This window comes from Nuphar pumila, chromosome 11, assembly GCF_984573655.1.
Source record: "Nuphar pumila chromosome 11, dmNupPumi1.hap1.1, whole genome shotgun sequence".
Lineage (NCBI taxonomy): Eukaryota > Viridiplantae > Streptophyta > Magnoliopsida > Nymphaeales > Nymphaeaceae > Nuphar > Nuphar pumila.
Window position 1 is genome coordinate 118,851,755 of NC_143259.1, and position 26,918 is coordinate 118,878,672.

General features: G+C 39.6%; 2 protein-coding genes across 2 annotated transcripts in view; both read right to left on the reverse strand.

Annotated features, from left to right (window-relative positions):
- The window catches only part of LOC149823123 (protein EXPORTIN 1A-like), a 59,693-nt gene extending 55,723 nt beyond the window's left edge, over nt 1-3,970 (reverse strand). The window contains exons 1-2 of the mRNA XM_089980569.1: nt 3,539-3,970; nt 1,447-1,563 (exon numbers count right to left, since the gene is read on the reverse strand). Of these exons, the coding sequence (XP_089836695.1) occupies nt 1,447-1,563; nt 3,539-3,634 (213 nt within the window). The 5' untranslated portion in view covers nt 3,635-3,970. The remainder of the gene's footprint in view (nt 1-1,446; nt 1,564-3,538) is intronic.
- A 7,823-nt stretch (nt 3,971-11,793) lies between these two features.
- The window catches only part of LOC149823124 (protein EXPORTIN 1A-like), a 94,743-nt gene continuing 79,618 nt past the window's right edge, over nt 11,794-26,918 (reverse strand). The window contains exon 32 of the mRNA XM_089981441.1: nt 11,794-12,478. Coding sequence (XP_089837567.1) covers nt 12,356-12,478 — 123 coding nt within the window. The 3' untranslated portion in view covers nt 11,794-12,355. The remainder of the gene's footprint in view (nt 12,479-26,918) is intronic.

The window sequence follows — 26,918 nt, forward strand, 5'->3', positions numbered from 1 at the left end:
TTAGTCAGAAGATGGGATAAGAGCAACACCCCTTTGCATTGCATGGCACATTCTCTTAATCCAAAATATTATGCAAATAAGTGGCGGGCTGGTGGTATTGGTCGTGTCCCTCCAAATTTAGACCCAGAGCTATCAAGACATAGAAATATGTGTATGACAAGACTTTCCAGAAGCATATCTTCTATATCAACTCACACAAGAGTTTGAAAAATTTTCATCTTTGAGATTATATGCATCGGCATTATTCGCGAGAGAAGAAGATAATATAGATCCTATCACATGGTGGTCAACATTTGGATCAGAAACACCTCTTCTCCAACGTCTTGCATTAAGATTGCTATCGCAGCCTGCTAGTTCATCTTGTTGTGAAAGAAATTGGAGCACATATTCTCAAATCCACAACATGAATAAAAACAAACTCACCAACAAGCGTGCAAAGGATTTAGTATATGTTCATTCAAATCTTCGATTACTTTCGCGAAGCAATGATGAATACAGGTACTAATTTGTTCTCTTAGTTATTTGATTATTTCTTAGTTTTCATTTAAATATACTTGTATTGTATTTATCATTTTCAAATTGGGTTTGTAACGCAGACAGGGAACATCCAAATTTTGGGATGTAAACCCAAAAGAGTGTGACTTCGAGGGAGAACATGATTTCAACATAACAAACATGCATTTAGCTGAGCCAGTATTCCTTCTAATGATGCATTTGATGATGAAGAAGAAAATTATTAACATCCATTACTTCATCAGGATATACTTTGGTATGTAATTTAGTTCTTTTATACTTTACTTATTTGATTGATATTTAGGTCGATTTATGTAATTGCTTTACTTATTTGATTGATAATTTTATATTTAGGTTGATATACTGCATGCATGATGAATCATATTATGACAATGTTAAATGTTAAATGTTAAACTGTTAAAACTTCAAAGCTATATATATATATATATAATTTTTTTTTACATTTTTTCCCCTGCCGCACCCCCGCACCCGGGTTTTTTGGAAGTGATGCATCCCCGCACCCGCACCCATGTGACATAGCACAATGCTCTTAAAAGCATTTGAGGGTTTTCTCTAGAGTTTTTTTCCCATCTTATAGGCTTGTATGCCTCTTGTGATGTGTGATATTTTTATCTTTTTTGAGATTGTATTTGGTCCATTAGTGACCAAACTTAAGTGAGTTTATTAAATCCCTTTGTTGGCATTGTGTTTGTTTCACTATTGTTTCATTATACCTTGTTCATTACACTAAGAAATATAACATAAGCTCCCCTAATACATATGGATAATGACCTCATTCAAATCACAGATATGGAGTTACAAAAGTATGAGATGAGACATTTCATGAAGTGATATCAGTAAATGTTTCTGTAGATACTTCTAACTACTAGTATGTCATCTGCAAAGCCATCATCCATGAACAGGATAACTTGCCTGAAGAGCAAAAAACTTGGTATTGAGGTTCTGTGAGTTTTGCAGAATGTGAACCACTTGTAGCCACGTATCAGGGTTATTATGTAACTCACGCAATATCTGATCTGCAGCAGCTCTCTGCCACAAAAAAACAGAGCACCACTGTCAGTAATAGAACTCCATCACCTGGATTTGTTCAGAATTCAAATGATTAATGCCAAAAAAAAACTTGTCAAAAAATACAATACCACATTCTTCCTAATATCCTAGCACTGAAAGGATTTAAAAATAAATAAAGTGCTTATCAAAATAACTTTGAATTTCAAAATCATCAAAAAGTTTTGCTGACAAATGGGAGGGGTAAGGTTATCAGATCTTTGCAAACAAGCAAAAATTTTCAGTGTGAATTTTCAAATGTCTCACTTTGCATTGCCACAAATGCAGCAAAATAGCAGCAAATACAAGAATGCAAGCTGGGTTTTTCACTGATTTTTTCACATATGCTGAAATGCAGCAACATTCCACGAATGGCAAAAGCTTTGATGAAGTTTCAATATCATAGCTTAAAATAGAATAGACTAGAGAATTAACGTTTTGCAAAACAAGCATGAGACAGGATGTGTGTGTGTGTAAACAGAATTCATAATTTAAAAGGATCCATGAACTCTAACGCAATCCCCAACCAATTTGCAACCAAGCCCAAGAAAATGGGCTTGATTTAGTTTAAGAAAGACAAATTAATAAAGAAAAATATATATGATACAATCATTGAATGAATAGTTAAGCATCATAAACATGAGAGAACGTCACATATAGCCTTTTAAGAGAGAGATGTTTTGGCCATTCAAATAAATTAATATCAACTAATCAAAATCAAGAACTAGCATAATCATGTTCTCTAGATCAGCTTCGTAGTGCATACAGTTGTGAAAATGTTGCATACGCTACAAGCACCACATTATCACAAACAACCAAATTTTTTCACACATATCTTCTTTCTTCCCTTTTCCAATTTGATAAGAAACATAACCACGTTGATGCTCAAAACTGTGACCAGCAATAGTCCCACTTGAATTAGAGTTTACAAAACAAAATCATGCACGTGGGATACTTCAGCCGTTTTTCTTTCTCCAATTTCGAAAAAATTATAAGAGGATCATTCAGTATCTTCATGCAGTCTCGTGATAGACCAATTATTTTTTTGCTGATGCACTGAAAATATTTTAACGAATTTGAGATTAATTTTACGTGACATCATCAAATCTATTGATGACCTTTTTAACAAACGCTCTCTTTTTTCTCTGCATAAGGGAACAGAAATATGCAGGCTTACTAATCATACATTTTGTAGTCATGTTAGGTTGGTATACTTCTCGGAATCTCTTTCCCTTTTTCCTCGTTTCCTCTCCTTCATAACTCACGAACTTCCACAAGTGTTGTGTTCTCTCCGTATATAAATGTATGTTTTTCTACTTCAATGATTTTATGGAAACTTTCGTTATCATTTGTTTCAGTTGATATGGGATCTTCATTTTCTTTTCCCTTGGGGGTTGCTTTTTTCTTGACACATTCATGCGCATGTTTCTAGTCATGTTAACAAACTAAGCTACCGATTTTCCATAAGGGCGTCTTGAGCATGCTCCTAGAAGCCAAAAATCTCTCAACCATTAGTGACCAAGGATGGACTGAAGTAACCGTAGTAAAACGGTAGGCGGGATGGGAGGGCGGAGGGGGAAGCAGTGCAGAAGGGAGCGGAACTGCTAGACCATATCATGACGATCACGTAATGACAGTGGAACCCCAGCCTTCCGAAACAAAATGAGCACCAAACAACACAAGCTCAATCCCAATCCCAACGAATTAGGTCTCACAAACCTATAAACATCAATACGGAACCACGCGAAGATTCACATAAAATAAAACATGGGAATGAAAGATGTACAACAAAAAAAAAACGAAAAAGAGGATCCACCCAAGTGGTGCGCAAAGTCCAAACCGGGATATAGCTGAAGGAAAGAGAAAAACCCTAAATTTTCCACGTAAAGAAGAAAAAAATAAAAGAGAACAGGGAGCATCCATCATCGAGGAATGGATGGAAAAAAAAGAGGCGTACCTCCTCCTTAGATCCCGTGCCATAGAAAGCAGCGACGGTTGCGTCCAGGAGTGGGACATCGATAGGTTGACTGAGGTCTCTGAGCTTTTCCGCCATGGTTGGGGGAGGATCTTCTTCCCACGGGGAAGAAGCCCAAAACCCTAGAGGCACTGCAGAGAGAGAGAGAGAGAGCAAGCAGGAGGGAGGGCGGGACACACCACCTCCAGGAAACAAAATCCTAATCTCCGCCGAAGGAAAAACTACGCGATGCGCGACTGAGACAGGGGGAGTCAGAAGGGAGCCCGCTTCTTCAAATATAATCTCTCTCTCTCTTTGTTTTCTTTTGCTACTGGTAGTCTAGCAATGAGTCCATCGCCTCTTGTTATTTCCCCAACCGGCTACTGCTAGATAGTAGAGTCTCTCTCTCTCTCTCTCTCTGCGTACATACGCGTGTTTTTCCCGCACACGCAGACCCATGTATTTTAATTTTATTTTTATATGCGAAAACAAGGGTGGTCAAGAAAAATGAGATAAAAGCACTACCGCTTCCGTTCCGACTTTGCCCAAATTTCCGTTCGCTTTACCGCCTTACGTGAAGGCCCTCCATTCTATCCTATGTGGCACGTTTGAAAGTGCAGGAAAAAAAAATGGAATCTTCTCGTGATATTCCAAACGGAATAAAGGTTTTTTATATGAATTTTTTCAGAAAAAGCCGCTTTTCATATGAAATATGGTTTTTTTTTCAACTTTCACACGTGTATTTACTATGGCTGTCGATGGGCTGGATTCACTTCGTATACCCGATCCAACTCAAACCCGAATATCCGGGTGTGGGGACGAAAAATTTTGGCCTGAATATCTGACCCAACACGACTAAACCAAGTATTTTGTATGTATTTTTTAGTGCAAATATCCATTTTAAACACCCTTCGAATCATACGGGTAGAGTTTGGGATTCAGTTTCATGACCCAATATAACCTGAGTCGGGTAACAGAACTCGACTGGTTGTTATGTGGGTAGGTTCAGCAAACCATGATCCAACACAAACCCAACCCATTAGCCTTTTCAGCTCCGAGCCAACTCCCTCTGTAGGGTGCGTTTGTGTGTCACGAAAATGGTAGGGTTTTCGTGAAAAGGCACAAAGCATTTTCTTAAGCTCCACCGTGGCAACGCAAACAGAGGGCTCTCTTTATCTCCAAAATCAACGTGACCAACCCCTTAGAGCAAATCCTCCATACAGTCTGCATTGTTCTACCTATCTCGTTGTAAAAAACGCATAATCAAATGGCTTTGGAAAGAAGGAAACATGTGAACTGGATAGTGGCATAATCCAAAGCGTGATGGATGAAGAACAGTTCTTCCTTACATTACACTGCTTTGATTTATAAAACACCCTTTGAAACCACAAGCAAAAGAAGACGATCGTTTGAATCGACAAGAAAATAGTGAGCAAAATAACTCAAAAGAACTTTGTATATATTAAAGGGTAATTTTCAAATGCACACCAAACTTTTGGGTCTAATTCATAAGCACACCAAACTATTGGGGGTTTTTAATTATGCACAAAAGGTTTTGTCACTATTAATCAAATGTCCCCTGTTCATGACCTACTGTTAGTTTTTTTTTTAATTAACTATAATCCTTGTTTGAAAGTTACTATTTTACCCTTCAGCATTTGAACTGCATGTTCGGGCTTCTCCTCATGCTTGATTAAAAATACGGTTTTATCTTTACGTTTGAATTATAATCAACTTTACCTTATTTAAAGTTAGTTTGACCTCTCATAATTCAAAAATATCTTACCCTTATAGCAAATTCATGCAAAACTTTAAGACTTTAGGTAAGGAATAAAAAGGGATTGAATATGGGCTTATATCCCATATGAATCCATGACTTCTTTGTGATGTTTGAGTTGGATCTGGATTCAATTTTAGACATGTTTTCAAAAATTATGTTTTATTGAAAGAAAATAAAAATTTTAACTATATCCTCATAATTTAAAGAGTTTACTTTTAGCAACAATACAAATAAAACACTAAGGTCAAGCCATGTCAGATTGGATAGTCAATAAAAATCATAACCCAAACTCAAACATGCATTACTTGGGTCAGGTTAACGTAATGTTTCAGCCCCGTACATGAGAAATTGGGTTCGGGTCAGGTCAGGTCAGGTCAGGTCGCAAATACAACCCAAGGTCATTGATAGCCCTACCCTTGACATCAGGAATAAAAAGTGTTGAATACGGGCTAAGTCAGACCTTGACCCAAAACTACATTCATATTTTTTAAAACATGTCTATATTTGAATCTAAATCTAGCTCAAACATTGGAAGAAAGCCATGTATTTTTTATAGGATCTAAGCATCAGTTGTTCAAGATCCACTAAAATTTTATGACTTCCTTTCATGCCCAAATAAAGTATGTTTCCGCATCTAATAATATGGGTTGCATCCAAGTTAGACCTAAATCTTTATGTATTCATGCTTTATATTACAGTAAAGTTATAGTTTTATCATATATAATTTACTATATTAGCTTCTTTAATTAATTATTTTACCATTTGCTGAAAAATATTTTGTCTTAAAATGTTAATGTCAGTTTCACTTTCAGAAAATTGTTAAAACCCCAATTAGCACTCTCATTTAGCACCTAACATGTGAGAAGCTACCAATCACTCATATATATATATATATATATAGAGAGAGAGAGAGAGAGAGATTAGTAGCTGCTAACAAACTTTTTTCTAGTTTTTTTTAATGAAACACAACTCGTTAACATTAATTCGGGGACTCACTTCTAATTTTATTTATAAGAAACTGCATTGCAAATTGCATGCTAAGAAATTGCATGGCAAATTGTTTTCTAAGAAATTGCATGCTAACTGTTCACATCAATTTGCCAAATAGTTCAAGCAGGCATAGAAGAGACTGGCAAATCCAATATGACAATGCAACCATCTTAATATGCAGCCAATAAAACATTAAACTTTAGGACATTTCAAGTCAAGAAAGGGAATTCTCACATCTCCAAATTTCCACTGTTTGGATAGCCAAGCTGTGCTCAATGATTCATTTTAAAAATTCTCAAGTTATCATGTTTATCAAAAAAATATTTTATTTCTTATTTTTTATTTTTTTTCCTCCCTATTTTCTTTTTCCCCTACCCTCTTTCCTACTCGACAGAGAGTGGGGGGGGGGGGGGGGGGGGGGGGGCGCAAAGGTTGTAGTGTGGCGGGAGATACCACCTGCCACCATGCAGGCGCCAAATTCCGGCACAGAATGGTCGGCAGGGAGGTGCACCAGCTGCTTGCTGCGGTTGGTTTGACAGGTGTGCGGCCATCAGGTGGCGGTGAGAGAGAGAGAGAGGGCATGACGAAGGGTTGGGAAGAGCTTAGACGTCCTGATGTCTCAGAGTTCCGACCCCGTCAAAGGGGAAGTTTAATTAGGGATTTTAAGTCTCTGTTTGAAAACTGCCTCTTCTGGTTGAAAAAGTGGATTCTATAATGGTTACAGATTTAGCAAATCTTAAGGTTCTTTGGGAGCACTCTCCAAGACCATACAGGGAATCCCCACTTTCATAGTTATGTTATTAGGATGCAACTTGGTCACCTGTGTGACCATGGGGAGTGTAACCGGTGTAGCATTTGATAATTAGCACCTCACCCTGGTGGTAGCTGAAACGAGGAATTGGAACTGGCAAAGGTCATGTTATTCTTACTTTTTCCCTTTTTCATGGCTTTCAAGAAATTTTGAAAGTGAGGATTGTTAACTGCACGAGAGGAGATACAGCCCATTTATAATACAAGTAGAGGGAGAAGAAAATAAGAAAAATTAAAAAAATTAAAATAAAGCTACACAAGGATCGCTTTCTATTTTGAATTGATTCACCTTCCAAGAGACTTCTCTCGTCACTTCTGATAAAGGGTGTAGATATAACTTTGCTTTGAACTTTTTCTCTTACTAAGTGACAATCCACTTCGATATGCTTTGCTCCAATATTAATAGTTATTTGGTTATCACACCTTATTTCTATTGGCCCTATAACTTTGATTCACATATCCTGAAGCATATTATGCCTCGGCACTTGAATGGGTTACCACACTTTTTTTTTAGTTCTCTATGTAACAAGGTTTTTTTCAACCATAGTATAATCACCTGTGGTAGATCTTTTATCATTTATATCTCTAGCCCAATTTGCATCACTATACCCAACAATACTGATATCATTATTTTGACCCATGAGGATTCCTTTACCAGGAGTAGCCTTAAGATACTTCAGAATTCTGTAAGCAACTTTCAAGTGTGATGTTCTAGAAGAATGCATATATTGGCTAATGACATTGATGGCATACGTTATGTTTGGTCGAATAACAGTTAAATAAATGAGTTTACCTATCAACCTTTGGAAATTTGAAATATTATTAATGAGCTCCCCATCGTCCTGTTTTAATTTGTGATTGAACTCAATAGGAGTTTCGGATGGCTTACATCCCAACATACCAGTTTCTTTTAAGAGATCTAAAGTATATTTTCATTGACATATGAAAATCCCTTGAACTGACACAAGAGCATCATTAGCAATGCAAACATGATTTTTGAAACCAAAACAAATGTCACTAATCAGTGTATCTTAACCAGTCATATGGTCGGTGGCTCCTGAATCAAGAATCCATTTGTTTGAACAAAAAATAGCATTATAAGCCAAAAAAATACATAAAATTTCTTCTTTGCTAACTTGTTGATCGTTTGCAGATGATATAGTCAGATTTGAATGGATGAGTTGTTGGAGAAGTTTGGCAGGGTCATCCATATTGGTAGCTGGTTGTCCTTCCTTTTTCATTGGTTTTACTTTTAACGAGTTTTCCATGAATTTCCCACCATCGGTCCCTGGTGTGGCCATTTTTTTTGCAGTGGTTGCATTTAAACTTAGGCTGGTTTCGATTTTGATAGTTGTTGTTGTCGAACTTAGAACCGGGCAGATTAGTAATCGTGTAAGCAACTCCATCATGGGTCTCTTCCTTAGTCTTTTGTTGGGATCCCATCACAGTTTTACGAGATTATTTCCTTTGAATTATAGAACAAATGGTATTTAATGAAAGGAGAGTGCTAGTCATCAAGATTTAACCACGAATGATCTCATATTCTTGACTCAATCCAGCAAGAATTTTAAAAACTTTATCTTCTTTTTCTCTTTGTTTCAACGTATTGACGTCATTGGTAATGGGACGATAATGACTAAGTTCATCCCACATACCTCTTAGGTTATTCAAATAGTTATGGAATGATTTATCTCATTTTTTAAGTTGGGCAATTTGTTTTTAAAGTTGATAAATTCTAGCAACATTATGTTGTTGCCCATAAAGGTCTTTCAAGACATTCCATAAATTCATAGTTGTTTCAATAAATAAATAACCTCTGCTATATTTGCTTTCATAGAATTAAGAAGCCAAGCCATCACTAGATGGTTAGAAGATTGCCAATCATCATATGTGGCATCAGACACGTCAGGTTTGGGAGTTTTATCTATGATATGCCCCAACTTTTCTTTACCGCTCAGAAATAGCGTAGCCGCCTTGGATCATGACAGGTAGTTGCTTTTGTTGAGTAGGGTTGTAGTAATCTCTAGACTGAGATTTTGCTCTTGAATCATTGTTTTTGCTGAGTCGGTTTTGTCACTGGCCATTGCTACGAGAAGAAGAAGCATGAATAACTATTGTCGAACCACTCGCTTTGATATCATGTTAAATATAAAACGTTGAAAGAACTAAAATTACACTACACTCGATTTACGTGGTTTGGCCAATAGATGCCTACATACTTCCATAAAGAGCTTGCTCCTGATATGTTTTTCATATATCATTGAGAGGAGATACAACCTATTTATAATACAAGCAGAGAGAGAAGAAAATAAAAAAACTTCAAAAAAGGCAAGGATAGAGCTACATGAATTGAATTGATTCACCTTCCAAGAGACGTCGCTCTTTACAGGGATTCTACACTTACCACTCTTGTGACCACCGACAATCACTTCTCAAATAGAGCTTAAAAGATTATGAATTCTAACAGCCAGAGAAAGAAATGGATCCAAACAAATGAATCTAAGCTGATAGGTCATTAGAATTCTATTTCAATCAATTTCCCTTCCAAAAGCACACTAAAGGGAAAAACTAAACAACTTCAATGTGTTGAGCAACAATGGAAGAAGCTGGCGCTGCAAGACACAAACAGAGGCCACTACCACTGATTAGCATGCCGGAGTAAAGCTCAACCTCAAGCTCATATTACACGTCAATGGCTTCTAGATACAGTTAAGGCTCTGTTTGGGAACCCGAGTTTGAGAGGGTTGCAAGGAGTTAGGAGAAGTACCACTACAGGATTTAAAGGGAAATGGATTTGAGAGGAATTGTGGACTCCCGCTTTTTGTTTGGAACTCTTTTAAAGATTCAGGCATGCAACTACAGCTGTTTTCTCATCATTTTTGGGAACCCATGGTATTTGAGTAGCAAAGAATACAGAGAAAAGTTATATCATATTTAATTGTATAATTGATTTTTTTTTGACAAACAACGACAATTTCTTGCAAGATTTTCAAAATATCACAATTTTTTTGTCAAACCATAAATATCGATTTAAAAGTGACATTTATGTTTTTAACAGCAATTTATTGTAAAAAATCGTGTAGTTTTTTAAATATTATTTATTAATATTTTATTGTAAAATTATTTTATTATATTTTAAATTTATTTTTTATTGCTGAGATTTTGTCCAAAAAATGCAAGATTTAAAAAAAAAATCAAATTCTCTCGAGTTTTTTACTGCAGATATTTTGCCGTTCTTAAATTTTTGTCACTATGTTTGTGAATATATACGGTTCATTTATGGGTAATGCTTTGAAAACAAGAGACTGACTTTTTTGTTTTTTAACGTGATGCAATTCTGTTGGATTCTTTTTACCTCTTTTGTCAGGAGAATTGAGCTTCTTTGGGATGTCATTTCAAGGGTAGTCTTGGGAGAATTTGGACGCTCTGTTTGTGGACGGCGTTTTGCAATTTCTCTTCTATGGAAATGAAAATGGTAATTTTGTTAATTTTTGAGGCTTTATTATTACCTTGTGACAACATGTTTTTTCTCAGGCCTGCACGAGTGAGTGGTCATGTCCAAGGTGTACGCATGGACCTCTCTGTCTTTTGCTGGAAAGTGCATCCTGTCCTAAGTTTATTGTGGAAACTTGAGCTTATGCTCTCTCAATCTACATGGTGTCTACTTAAGCTCCTCTCATTGTCATTGAATGATATGAGGCGACTAGAAGGGGAGGACTGAAGACGATGGCAGGCCTGACGAGCATATACGCAAGTGGGCTAAGGCGGTGGGGAGCAAACGGAGAGAGCGCTGTGATTGGGGAAGGAGGGAGAGGGGTGGGCTGCAGAACAAGACTTTAGAGTTTTAGAAGGAGAAGTATGAAAGGAATGAGAGAAGGGAGTATAACTGAGACAGAGTTCATCTTGCACCTCTTTTTTTATCAGTGTGTAGGAAACCCGTAGCTTGTCATTACTTTGCTGGTTATTGAGGAATATGTTGCTTCTAGGACACTAAAGGGGAGGCATTGTCTTTGTTACTATATATTTCTGTTGATCCTGAGCAACTTTGTCATTTGTCTGACATTCTCCTATTATTTTTATTCTTATCTGCTTGCTACTTTTGGCACTTTAGTTTGTTTGGTAATTTCCAATTTATATGTCTGTTGATCCTTTGTTCCTTCATGTATTGGAGGCTGTGTACCATGCAGAACTTGTCATCTCTCTTCCCCCTCTCTCCCTCTCCCTCTTTCTCCATTGCAAGAGTGGAGAGGACACAGCACTCGAGCACCAGCGGGAAGAGATGGTGCCCCGACAGATCCAACGGAACTTGTCTCGCTCTCTCCTGTGCTGCTAATATCGGGTGAATCTAGCAATCACAAATACCTCCTATTTTCAAGAGAAGTTCAAATGTGTATTTTGGAGGAGTTGAAGTGGGCTGATTCCCAGCAGAAAACCCCACCTCATTCCAACTCCTCCCAAATGACAATCAAATTCTTGTCTTGAATGCCACACTAGATAACCATCTCCGATTACATCCCAAATCCTCCGATGCCGTGCTCCCAAGCAGAGCCTAATGGAATTGCCCAGGATCAATATAAACGCGTAGATGAAAGGACCTTGTTTCATGTATACCATCCCTCGCTTGTTCTAACAATTCGTGATGGCGTGTTCAAATTAAAGCAATAACACTGTAATGTAACCTCTTGGTATGCTGTCTAATATTACACGAAATCAATTGCCAAAAAGTGAAAACATTCATTTTGTTCATCCCTCGAATGGTAATCAGGACCCATCCACCCACTCTCGCCCAAAAAACCAGACCCCGTAGCTCAGAAATTATAGCAAGTAGCAGTTTAACACCACCACCCCGCAACCAAATGAAAAAAAATTAGAAAACCATAAAGCCTCAAAGTATACAAAAATTTAGCTTAGCAGAAACAAACCATTTCTGCAGAAACTACACGAGAAACACCAGCGACTTGGTTGAGCATAAACACCGATGGAATTTTGGTCAGCTGAAAAAATACCCCTAAATGCTACCGGTGAAACCAGAAAGCCATTCCTACCTCAACTAACACCACCACCATCCGGCAAGCATCTATCAGATAATCCAGAGAGCTCTTGCACCACCAAAACATCAACTCCCCAGTCCGTCTGAAAAAGCATTGCTTGATACTTTTTGGGACTCCTACGCCAACTATCATGATGGTTCCTTGGCGCACTTGGAGAAAGAATAGTAATTTATGATTTGCAGTCAACAACTATGAATCAACCATCTCATCTTGTAATTCGCTGGGTGCAATGAGCCCTGGAATTGAAAGCATCCGTTGCCTGTCCCTTTCCCTTTGAGCTGCAGCTTCCTCTGCATAGAGATCTTTGTTGTCCTGGCAGATCAACAGGGCAGTGAATAAAACCCACAGCTAACAAGAAAAAGGACGGTAAACTGGGTCTGTCACAGTTACGAAGCCATCACCAGAAGTTTACCATCAGGATTAAAAGCATACTCACAAATATCACCGATACTTTGAAAATACCACAACTTTATCACGATAATTTAAAGATAGATAGTATATTGAAAAAAATGCAATCTTTTAAAATTATTGCCTTGACAAAAAAAAAGTTTGTTACTTTCAATTTAGTGTGATAAAAAACAAACTTTGTTTTAAATTGATTTGATGCAAAAATGTGAATTTTTTATCATCAAATTTTAGTACAATATCAACCATTGATTTTACCTCTTTAAAATAAACACGTGAGCATAAAGATGTTTAATTAAAAACATGTTTTTATTGAATAAGTAATGATAAACACATCTCTAACAGTTATAATCTCGTATAAAACATCTAAAAGTATGATTTTTGGAGGATCCTAAAGGTGACTTAACGAAAAAGGTGGCAGCATAATCCCCATTCTCATATATATATATATATATATATATATATATATATAGAGAGAGAGAGAGAGAGAGAGAGAGAGAGAGAGAGAGAGAGAGAGAGAGAACTGAACATATTAGGCCCCATTTATCGTTCTGCCCTACAGGTTTTAAGTGTTTTATGATAGATCTGAACCGTTAGATGTGTTTAGCATGATCGATCTAGTGTGAATCCACTCTTGGATCATGTTTTTTCAATGAAAAAACATGTTTTAAGAGCCGGGAAAAACTGGTACCTCCATAGCCATTGATTTTGGATCACTGGAAAAAACTGTATACAGGTCAGATTCCAGCAATCCAAAAACTGGTTCCCACTAAACAAAACCTATAGATCACAACTACGGTCTGTTAGACGGGAAAAAATACTTAAAACTATGATTTATGAAGGGGCCTAACGAGACCTAAAGAAAAAGGGGGCCCTAAGGTTGCATTATATATATATAGGCAGTTTTGTACCATGATACCATACAGTGGTGCTAACTCTTGTTTGCATAGATCTAGCCACCAAATGGTAAATTTAACCATACAGATGTGTTTAGCATGATTTATTTTTATTTAGTATAAAGGAAGGTTTTATCATGTTTAACAGGCCATGAGATTCCATTTTTGAGACAGTGAAAATCAATGGCTCACAATTCATTAAAATAAGGATGGTTTAAAAATGGTATAAAACATCATATTTGAATAAACTTTAACACATGAAAATAATAAATAGAATATACTAAACATGATCCAATGGTTACATTTTGCTTTTGGAGCTTAGATGTATGTAAATTGAGTGTGTACCACCATAGAAGTGGTTTCATATATATATATATATATATATATATATATATATGAATACATACAAAATGAAATATGCACAATGAAACATGCTAAATGGACTTCTCAGGGGGTTTTTGTTTCTCCTTTAAATCTCGATGATCTACATACTTGATTTAATATGGATCATCCAATTCCTTTTTTCCTTTGTCAGTGAGGCATACAGTATCGCAGGGTGTCATGTCGTTAAAGAGGACTTTTCTGCTCGGTTGGAGCAGCACCCACATTAGTGTGGTGGTGGTGGCTCAAGCTTTTCTTGTTGGTGGAAGACACTACTGAGATGATTAAGGAAAGCATTCCTCTCTTGTTGTTGATTGGTTCCATGTGCATGTGTGTTAGAATCCTCTGGAACCTGTATTGAGAGAAAGAGAATAGAAGAAGAAGGGGCTGCGGCTGTCACTATTTTCATTACTGAAATCGTGACCTAAACAATGTATTAATATGTTTGTGTGTACAATATGGGTCTGGGGTTTGGGTCTGGTATAATATCCAGACCCGGAATGAAATAAAAACTATACATTAAAAAGATTCAAGTCTAATATGACTCGGGTCTGATATGATATCCAGACTCTAAACACACTTTCACACTTTTTCATCCCCCCCCTCAAGTTGATCATGGTTTTGAACCATGAACAACTTGCTTTTAAGCATCCAAAAGCTATCTTTTGTCAAGCCCTTTGTAAAAATGTCTGCAACTTGTCTTTCAGTATTGGCAAACTCAGTCACGATCTCTTTTTCTTCAACTTTTTGTCTCACAAAATGTTGGTCGATCTCAATATGCTTAGCGCGACTGTGATGTACCGGATTGAATGACATATTGAGAGCACTTTGATTATCACACAGCAAGATAGGCAGAGAGATCGTTTCTCCTACTTCAGTTAGTAAATGTCTAACCCATGTGGCTTCAGCAGTAACGACATCCATGGATCTATACATAACATCAGTGCTTGATCTAGCAACAACCTTTTGTTTTCTACTACTCCAAGAGACTAAATTTCTTTCAAGAAAGACACAATATCATGAAGTAGACCATCGCTCATCAGGATCTCCTGCCCAGTCTGCATCAGACGATTGTGGAGAATATATCAACCCATCTCCATTGGTCCCTTTTGTAGAATGAGATGGGGGTGTACAACCACCTGTGAGTGTAGAGAGAGAGGGAGAGAGAGAGACGGCTGCACAATAGAACTCGTTAATTAAGATTAGGGCTTCTCTCTATATTAAATAGAGAGAGGCAACAACAACAACAACTACGCCTTCATCCCAAAACAATTGGGGTCGGCGATATGAACCAACAAAGAAAATCATTCTGGGTCTTCCACATGAATCCTTTTCCTCCAATCATTTCTATCCAATGCCATGTCCTCGGTGAGGTTCAAAGCATTCATATCCTTTCCTATCATCTCCATCCAAGTCTTCCTAGGCCTACCCCGACCTCTTTTAAGTTTTAACTAATATATTTTCCCATTCCTCCAACCTTCTAACTGGAGCATCATTAGGCCTTCGCCGAATATGTCCAAACCACCGTAAACGATTCTCTCGCATCTTATTTTCAATGGGTGCAACACCTACCTTCTTACGTATCTCCTCGTTCCGAATCTTATCTTTTATTGTATTTCCACACATCCATCTAAGCATCCGCATCTCAGCTACACTCATTTTTTGAATATGATGTCTCTTGGCAGCCCAACAATTTGTACCATATAGTAAAGCGGGTCTAATAGTTGTCCTATAAAACTTTTCCTTCAACCGCAATGGCATTCTACGATCGCACAGCACTCCAGTTGCACTTTTCCATTTCATCCACCCAACCTTTATCCTATGATTTACATCTCCATCAATTTCTCCATACTTTTGAATGATGGATCCCAAATATTTGAAATAATCATTCACCGGTATTTCTTGCTCACCAAGCTTCACTACACTCTCATCACTACTTCGTTGCTTACTAAACCAACATTCCAAATATTCAGTCTTACTCTTACTCAACTTAAAACCTCTAGCTTCCAATGTCTGTCTCCATAATTCTAACTTAGCATTAACCCCAACTCTAGACTCATCAATCAAAACAATATCATCAGCAAACAACATACACCACGGTACATTTTCTTGAATTGATCTCGTAAGCTCATCCATCACTATCGCAAATAGGAAAGGGCTTAAAGCAGATCCTTGATGTAACCCAACCGTTATCGGAAAATTGGTTGTCACCCCTCCACAAGTGCGGACATTGGTTACTACCCCTAAGTCCTTATGAAAATAATATTTCAGAAAACCTCTAATATAGGAGAACTTAACCTAAAAACCACCTATTTTCAACACTCCCCCTCAAGCTGGAGCATAGATATCTATCATGCTCAGCTTGTCACAACATCTGGAGAAATTTGGCCTAGCAAGAGGCTTTGTAAACATATCTGCAACTTGGTCTTCAGACTTTAGGTATTTTGTAGTGATATGACCAGCTTGAATCATATCTCTTACATAGTGGCAATCAACCTCAATGTGCTTTGTTCTCTCATGAAAGACAGGATTGTTTGCTATATATGTTGCCGCTTTGTTATCGCACATCATGGTCATTGGAGAAGAAACCTTCACCTGGAGATCATTAAGAACAGTGTGAACCCATATCAATTCAGCAGCTGTTTGGGCCATAGCCCGATATTCTGATTCTGCACTCGACCTGGAAACCACATTTTGTTTCTTACTTCTCCATGAAATCAAGTTGTCTCCCAAAAACACACAGAATCCTGTGGTAAACTTTCTATCTACTACAGATCCAGCATAGTCAGCATCAGAATAGGCTACTATCTCCAGAGTTCCACCTTTCCTGAACAGTAACCCCTTTCCAGGAGAGGATTTTAGATATCTGAGAATCATTATGGCTGCATTCCAGTGTACCTCAGTTGGTTTGTCCATGAACTGGCTAACTTTGCTTACTGCTAAAGCAATATCTGGTCTGGTCACAGTTACATATAATAACTTCCCTACTAGGGAGGGATAGCTTTTGCTATCAACAGGTTTTGACCCTTCTTCAAACAACTGAACTTTATGGTCCATGGGAATATTTGTTGGTTTAGCTCCCAACATGCCTGTTTCCTTTAATAAGTCAAGAACATACTTCCGTTGAGACAAAACCATCTCTTCACGGCTTCTAGCAACTTCTATACCCAGAAAATACCTAAGTGAACCAAGGTCTTTTGTAACAAAGTGTTTTTGAAGATGAGCCTTTGTGGCTTCAATAGCTTTCACATCATCTCCTGTAAGAATGATGTCATCCACATATACCACCATAACAACTATGCCAGAGCTAGTTTTCTTTATAAAAAGTGTATGATATGTTGCCGATCTATTAAAGTCAAAGCTTGACATCACTTCAAACAACTTTTGAAACCATGCACGAGGACTTTGTTTCAAGCCATAAATCGCCTTTCTCAATCTGCACACCTTCTGACACTCCCCCTCAACCTCAAAACCTGGAGGTTGTTGCATGTAAACGGTCTCAGATAGATCCCCATAAAGAAATGCATTTTTCACATCTAATTGACACAAGCTCCAAACATGCTGAACAGCTACTGAGAGAACAAGACGGATGGTACCCATCCGTGCCACAGAAGAAAAAGTTTCAAAGAAGTCAATTACATATGTCTGAGTATACCCTTTCGCGACTAATCTGGCCTTGTACCTGTCAATAGAACCATCAGATTTGTACTTTATTGTATATATCCATTTACATCCAACAATGTCAGCATCTGCTGGGGAATCAACTAGATCCCAAGTATGCTGAGAGACCAAAGCTGTCATTTCTTCTTGCATAGCCAGCTTCCAGCGATTATCAAGTGCTGCCTGGTGATAGTTCAGAGGAATGGTTTCAGCAGACAAGGCTGAAATAAACGACTTCATTTGATGTTCAATTCTGGCATGGGAGACATAATGAGATATGGGATATAAGGTGCATTGTCTTGTCCCCTTTCGTAGAGCAATAGGCCTGCTATCATCATCCTGAAGATCACTATTGTCAGTAGAACTTACCTCAGGAGAAGAAGAAGATGAAGGCTCTTGCGGAAGTGGAGCTCTACGCACATATACCAATGGAGGATTATTAAATCTGAAAGAGGATAAAGTTTGGTTCGGTAAGGAGGGCACAAATTCCAAAGGAAAAGGAGGGATAGGTAATGGAAAAGATTCAGCTGGATCAACCTGCAGCGGGGAACCAGAACTAGAGTAATATGGAGAGGATTCCAAGAAAGATACATCCGCACTGACATACTCTCGGCGAGAAATAAGATCATAACATCGATAGCCCTTTTGATTTTTTGGATAGCCGATAAATATGCATTTTGTAGCTTAAGCGGCTAATTTATCACGGTCAGGGCCAAGTTTGTGTACAAAACAAACACATCCAAATATTTTTGGTGAGAAAGAAAAAAGTGGGGTATCAGGTTTTAGGATATGTAATGGAATTTGATCACCCACAGAAGACGAAGGCATGCGGTTGATCAGATAGCAAGCAGTGGTAATCGCATCACCCCAGTATAAGGCAGGAACATTTGATTGAATCATAATGGTCCTGGAAACATCAAGGAGGTGCCGATGTTTTCGCTCAGCCACCCCATTTTGTTGAGATGAATAGGCAGTAAAGTCCATTTTCTTCATAGCCTCCACCAATCTTCTTCCCCGTCAGCAAATCCTGAAAATGACAACCCATTGAATCAAATATTACTCTACAGTTTTGTTCTTTTATAAGGCAACTAACAGAAAGTAAACTTTGAGGAAAGTTTGGAGCATGAAGAGCATTTTTCAACTGTAATGAGGAGGATATAGAAATATTTCCCTGACCAACAACCGAGGAGGAGCTCCCATCGGCTAATGAGACTCCAAGTTGAGCCTTAATGACCTTTAGATCTGAAAAAACACGTAAATTTCCACACAAATGTCTGGATGCACCAGAGTCAATAACCCACTTACTATCATTCGGATGGAGATGATTTCCGGTTGAATAGGCAACCCCAGCTATAGGAGTGGGGGACTCAAAGGTCGAAGAGCAATCAACTCATCATATTCCGCACGACTAAGGGTGATACTACTTTCATTTGCAGTGATATTCTCTTGTGCATTTGTTGCCTCAATAATAGTAACATTTGCTTTAGGGGTATATGACTTTGATGAAGAAGAGATTGGCCGACCATGCTTATCCCAGCAACGATCTTCTAAATGTCCAGATTTTCCACAGAATGTGCATTGAAGCTTTCCTCTGCCTCCCATACCACGTCCTCGTCCTCGTCCTCTGATATTCTGAATATTTCCACGCCCATAACTAGATGGGACAACAAGAGCAGATGACTGAGTCTCAGGCTTAGATTGTGGCAGAGAGATCGCAAGTCTACTCAGACGATTGTAAGCATCAGCAAGAGTGGGAACATCTGAACCAGTCAACATTTGAACTTTTGCAACAGAGAAATCTGAAGAAAGACCTGTAAGAAAACGAGCAACCATGGTTTGTTCTTGATGATCCTTTTGCTTCGAGCAACAAAGAGGCCTGTGAGCATTAAGTCTTTCAAACGCAGCTTTGACAGAGGCATAGTACTGGGCTAAGGTCTGATCTCCCTGTTGCAAGTTATATATTTCCTGTTCAACTTGCAGGATACGACTCACATTCGTTTCTTGTGAGTATGTATCACGAAGATTGTCCCACATTAGTTTGGCTGTATTATAGTAGATCAATCCATCGGCAATATGGGGTTCGACACTATTCATGATCCATGACATAACTATGTCATTATCTTCATCCCAAGTGACATATTTTCCCAATTTCTCAGTGGGTTCGTCTTCCAACAAAATATGTTTTCGACGATGTCCAGATACCGACATCATAAAAGTTCTGGACCACCTGGCATAGTTGGTTTCATTCAACCTTACGGAAGAGCCATATGAGAAGGGGTTGGCAAAAGCCTTATACTCCCCAATATGTTCCAGTTTGGAATCACATTTCGAAGTTTCAGCCATACTGAAAAAAAACAGAATACCTCACTTGAACAACAAGTGTTCAAGAGGAATTTTTTTTTCAACTCAGCAGGAAACCACACCTGCTGTTTCCACAGCAAACAGCAGCCCACACACGAAATAAAATTCAGCCCAGCAGGAAATCACACCTGCTATTTTCCACGACACAGTAACTTAAGCTACCATGTTTCCTTAAAAAAAATTCGACACAGCAGTCACATTCTGAAATAAACCAACCCACTAAAACAACTAAATTTCAGTTGTTGTTGATACCACAGAAATCACGAACATTGATGGCCCAAACACATCACGATAAATGATAGACTGCAGTTGCAAACCAAAGTATTCACTACACCTGCTGTTCTCCAACATATAAGGCACGACATCCAGTAAGTATCACAAGTAATCAGCACAAAAAAGAAAGTTGCATTCACGGCAGAATTCTGATAACACGCAATTAGCATAGGCGAGAACTCAGCAATCACGGCAACACAGAAAAAAAAAATTTTGCTGTTCACAAACAGCAGGAACACACCTCGACAAGAACTCAGCAATCACGGCAACACAGAAAAAAAAAATTCTGTAACAGCAGGAACACAGCTCGACAAGAACTCAGGAACAAAAAAAAATAATCACGTCATAGTAGAAACAAGTCTCGGCAACACTAGGTCGCAGTAGATCTTCTCCTTAGATCTGACGACAGATCTGGGTAACATCCCAGATCTGTGATCAGATCTTCCCCAGTCAACCACCACCGAACCTGATTTTAAGAAGTCGTAGGGTTGTTGCTCCTCGTTGATGAAAATCAGTCCCTGTTGATGAAAATCACGCTCCCACGATCGAGGGCTTTGATACCATGTAGAATGAGATGGGGGTGTACAACCACCTGTGAGTGTAGAGAGAGAGAGAGAGAGAGAAAGAGAGAGAGACGGCTGCACAATAGAACTCGTTAATTAAGATTAGGGCTTCTCTCTATATTAAATAGAGAGAGGCAAAACAGAAAAATTACATCTAAGTCCTTATGAAAATAATATTTCAGAAAACCTCTAATATAGGAGAACTTAACCTAAAAAACACCTATTCTCAACACCTTTTAGATATCTGAGTATCCTCTTAACTGCATCCATATGTCCAGTACGTGGTGCATGCATAAATTGAGACACTTGATTTACTGAATAAACAATATCAGGTCAAGTAAATGTGAGATACTGCAACATCCCTATTAGACTGCGGTACCTAGTGGGGTCCTCACACAGGTCTCCATCATGAGTACTTAATTTTTGGTGGAGCACACTTGGAGTTGCTAAAGGTTTGTAGTCTTTCATGCCTCCCTTGCTGAGAACATCTATCGTATACTTGTGTTGAGTGAGAGTCAAGCCATTAGCCGGACTATCGATTTCTATGCCAAGAAAATAGCGCAAGGCCCCAAGATCTTTCATTTTGAACCTTTGACCTAATAGTTTTTTCACTTCTTTGATATGATCTTCAGAGTTTCCTGTGATAACTATATCATCAACATAAATTAATAATAGAGTCATCACATTCTGACTTCTAAAAATGAATAATGAGTGTAAAACCCACGTTAAAAAAAAATTACATTTAGTACTGGACCCATCCACATTAGGGTTTTAAAACCCGACTCAGGAAGAGGATTTTAAGAAATCCTCTTCCCGAGCACCGCACCCCACCCGCGCTTCGACTGGATTAGGGAAACCCATCAGGGTTTCCCCATTTACCCCCCCCCCCCCCCCGAGCTCTTTAAGAGCACCACAGGAGGGCAAGGGGAGGCACGCCCCCCTCTCGAGCCTCCTCCTCCTCGTGCCGACCATCCCCCTCGTTCCTGGAGCGCAACAGCACTGTCGATCGACGACGCCAGCGATCCTTTCCCCAGGTAAGCCCTTTTTCCCCTTATTCTCCCCTCACCTCCCTCTTTGTCATCTCGCCGAAAGGCACGACAGGAGGCCGATGGCCCCTGCCGTGCCCTCCCTCTTCACCTTCTTCTTGAGGGTTTGTCGGGAGACCGACAGGCGGCGCACGACCCCTGCCGCGCCCTCCCACTCCCTCTGTGCCCCTCGGAGGCCCGATAGGTGGCCTACGGGGCCCCTGTCGTCTCCCTCTCTCTCTTGAGGTTGCGTGTGAGCCAGTGGCCCCTGCAACACCCCCCTCTCTTCCCTGTGGGCTATCGAACGAACGACGAGAGGTTGGTCGTCCCCCTGCACCCTCCCGCTCCCCCTGTGCCATGCTTTTTCCCATTTTTTTTGTCACCGTGACTCTGTCAGGCAGGGGCCGAGGCCCCTGCCATACATTGTTTCGACAGGCAGGGGTTGAGACCCCTGCCATTCCCTATTTGGACGAGCAGGGGCCAAGGCCCCTGCCGTTTATAATTGTGCCAGGCAGGGACCGAGGCCCCTGCCATTTCCTGTTCCGTCAGGCAGGGGCCCCTACTATTATTCGTTCGTCAGGCAGGGGCCTCGCCCCTGCCATTTCCTTGTTTGGTCAGGCAGGGACTGAGGCCCCTGCCATTCATTGGGTTGCAGGGGCCGAGGCCCCTGTCATCCAGTTTTGTCAGGCAGGGACCGAAGTCCCTGCCATTTGTTACTCTCGTGAAGCAGGGGCCGAGGCCCCTGCCGTTGGCTGTTGTGTCTGGCAGGGGCCGAGGACCCTCCCATTTATTGCTTTCATCAGGCAGGGGCTGAGGCCCCTGCCGTTTGTTGTTTTGGCAGGCAAAGGCTGAGACCCCTGCCATCCATTGTCTTGCCATTCGTTGTTTGGTCAGGCAAGGGCCGATGCCCCTGTTCGTCGTTTGGTCAGGCAGAGGTCTTGGGCGACTACCGTTCTGTTTTTCCCTGTTAAGCAGGAGCCTTGACCCTGCCACTCATCAGATTCCGCCGACAGGGCAGATCTTACAATTGCCCTTCTGTTCTTTTTGACAACTATGTCATAATAACTCTCACACTTTTGCAGACTTCGCATCGAACCCCGCTCTGGCTCTGCGGCCTGAGCCTCGTATCATCTAAACTCGTAGACGCACACAGCTGCACGACATCCCGAGGTAAGGGAAAGTCGCACGAAGAGTTTGTATGAATGAAATAAAATATAAGGATTCTGTGATAGAATAGTTTATTTGGCATACATGCTTACCTGTGAGATTACTTAACTTGTGATTGTCTGTTTTGTGTTTCCTTATCCTTATTCTTTTGAAATTGCATGCTTAATGTAAACTCTATGGGTAGACTCATTTCTAGAAAGAAACCCACGACAATTGCTATTGTAACCAAACCTTAAGACAAGTAAACAAACAAACAACAACTACGCCTTCATCCCAAAACAATTGGGTTCGGCGATATGAACCAACAAAGAAAATCATTCTGGGTCTTCCACATGAATCCTTTTCCTCCATTCATTTCTATCCAATGCCATGTCCTCGGTGAGGTTCAAAGCATTCATATCCTTTCCTATCACCTCCATCCATGTCTTCCTAGGCCTACCCCGACCTCTTTTAACTAATATATTTTTCCATTTCTCCATCCTTCTAACTGGAGCATCATTAGGCCTTCGTCGAATATGTCCAAACCACCGTAAACAATTCTCTCTCATCTTATTTTCAATGGGTGCAACGTCTACCTTCTTACGTATCTCCTCGTTCTGAATCTTATCTTTTATTGTATTTTCACACATCCATCTCAGCATACGCATCTCAACTACACTCACTTTTTGAATATGATGTCTCTTGGCAGCCCAACATTCTGTACCATATAGTAAAGCGGGCCTACTAGTCGTCCTATAAAACTTTCCCTTCAACCGCAATGGCATTCTACGATCGCACAACACTCCAGTTGCACTCTTCCATTTCATCCACCCAACCTTTATCCTATGATTTACATCTCCATCAATTTCTCGATACTTTTGAATGATAGATCCCAAATATTTGAAAGAATCATCCACCGGTATTTCTTGCTCACCAAGCTTCACTAAACTCCCATCACTACTTTGTTGCTTACTAAATCGACATTCCATGTATTCTGTCTTACTCTTACTCAACTTAAAACCTCTTGCTTCCAATGTCTGTCTTCATAATTCTAACTTAGCATTAACCTCAGCTCTAGACTCATCAATCAAAACAATATCATCAGCAAACAACATACACTACAACACATTTTCTTGAATTGAAAGGGCTTAAAGCAGATCCTTGATGTAACCCAACCGTTATAGGAAAATTGGTTGTCACCCCTCCACAAGTGCGGACATTGGTTACTACTCCTTCGTACATATCTTTAATTATACTAATGTACTTGACATAAACACCTTTCTTCATCATTGTCCACCAGAGAACGTCCCTAGGTACTCTATCGTAAGCCTTCTCCAAATCAATAAAAACCATATGCAAATCTTTGTTCCTCTCTCTATTTCTCTCAATAAGTTGTCTAAGAAGATGTATAGCTTCCATAGTTGATCTTCCAAGCATAAAACCAAATTGATTCTCCGATATCATGACAACCTTCCTCAACCTAGACTCAATCACCCTCTCCCAAAGTTTGATAGTATGACTCATGAGTTTTATACCACGATAGTTTGTGCAATCTTGTATATCACCCTTATTCTTATATAGAGGCACCAAAGTACTCTTCCTCCACTCATTAGGCATCTTATTTGTCCGCCAAATCTTGTTAAAAAGATTTGTCAACCATTCTATAGCTTTCTCTCCCAAGCATTTCCAAGCCTCGATAGGTATACCATCTGGGCCAACTGCCCTTCTTGATTTCATTTTCTTCAAAGCCTCTGCAATTTCTTTCTTTTGAATCATGCGCATGAACTCACGATTCATCTCATGAAAAGGAATGAAAAAGTCTCCAAGATCCTGAGCATGACGTAGAAACAGCTGAGACCGATCCGAATCAAGTACAATATAAATTTTATGAGAGGTCATAAAGTACCTTGAAGTGGGCAATCAACACTTTATTGATATAAATGAGATAATGTTGGCCTCCACAGGCCAATTGCTCAAAGAGCAATACATGTCATATATGAACCAAAAGAATCACAAGACATTATTTGTTTCCCTCTTATCGTAGCCGTACCTCTAGGAAGGTACAATCGTACTTTTAGACAAATACGTCTCATGTGTGTTACGATGTCTGGGTAATGAGGTTGTAGCAACCTCGAAGCGTGCATTTAGCACAATGCTGAGATCACATAAATGGTGACAACTCGCCCTCACAGGCAAGATGCTCGAGTGGGTCTAACATACCACAGCATATAGAATAGGGCGACGGTTAAGAAACCCCCCGTCGTATACATTCGACCTTCACAGTTCATCAAGGGAGAGGATGGATGGTACAAAAACTCCGATGAACAGGTTGTTAACAACCACCCCACGGGCAAAAGACTTGACTTCTCCAGTCATCGGAGTTAGGGGAATTGGGATTACCATAAATTATCCTAGGTGGTAACTCTCAGGTACTTATGCAGAAGTTTGATGCATCCATGGGGCACGAATGCCTTTGGCGATTTACTCTCTTGGTCACTGACTGTCTCCTTAAGAGTGGACTGAGTCAGTCATCCGGGTTAATGAAAACACTTGACATAATAAACCTCGGATCGGTCTCGGCTGTTTCTACGTTTCGCGTTTGTACGTACCCACAGGCCAGTTAATATCAGAACTTAAAGAATATCTTTTTAAATAGTTGTAGATGATTGAGACTTACACTGCTTGAAATGTTTCAAACAATAGCTCCTTGCATATGTTACACTTGCTAGAATAGATTATAATTGTATTTGTTTTTAATATAATAAACTGTTTACCTCATGATTGTCCTGTTTTATTTTTATTCTACTTTATCTATTAGTGCACCTACTGGTTTGTTATGAAACTGACCCATTTCATGGGCAAGTGAAGAGTAGAACTTCACAGGCGGCCGATGGCGTGATGTAATATGGCTCAAGATTTCGCTTTTTTTTTTGGCGTCTTGGCTCTGAGTTTTGGAGTTTTTCCTTTAGAATTATTGGATATTGGGAAAATACTTATTTTGTAATAAACTATAGATTTTATTAATGATCTATTATTTCCTTAATTCTTTTAAGTAGTTGTTCATGTGAAATGATGGTTTTTCAGCTTACGTACCCAAGATTTATTAACTTGTGTTTTTTTCTAAATGTCTTCCGTTGTCGCTTTTGAAAAATAAAAACTTTAAATCTTTAAAAGGTTTTTCGATAATGTTTTCGAAATCATAAGTTGAAATTTTGGGACGTTACAACTTGGTATCAGAGCCAGGTTAGAAAGAGGTGAATCCTGACCATTGAGCATCTCATCGCGCTGTAAGTTTTTGATATTTTATAGCATGTTCAGACTAAATTATATTCTTGTTTCTAGTCGTAGTTCCGTCCGAAAGATGGATTTGTTTGTTGGTTCTAGTGGTAGTCACAGTAGGGGGGCGCGTAGGTTGCGTGGCCGTTCTGTAAGAGGGAGGGGCAGAAAAGGGATGTTCGGGGCTGGTTATTGGGCTAACTGTCATCCTCTACCCACCTTTACGGATGAGCAAGGTTTTCCACTATCGATCGCCTACCAAATACCCTTGGTAGCAACGTGGGCTGAGGTGTATGCTCGAGAAGGTGGTTTTGCGCCTTCGCACGTTTTGGTGCGCTAGCAGGCACCACAAGAGTCATCAGGAGATTATGTTCCCCCTGAGTTAGCAAAGGGGTGCGTATTCTGTGGAGAATAAGGGCACACTATGAATGCCTGCCTCCACAAGGCCGAGTACGATGGCAAGATTGCAATTTCGACTGCAGGCGATCAACCACCACCTCTAGCAGACCCAGTGGGCGGTGTATCACCCACATACACGCCTGCAACTGATTCCTCAAGTTATAGTCTTGGCTCACCAGAATATACTCCGACGACGCCCCTCTACGGGCAGGAGACCTCCTATGAGGAGCCACCTCCCTTCACCCCTAAGCGCAAATTCAAGCGCACAGGCAATAAAAGGGAATATCTTAGACAGTACTCTAGTCGTCCCTAAGGGGAGGTAGCACCTACCAAGTTTTGTTGGAGTCTGTGAACTCATTTATCATTA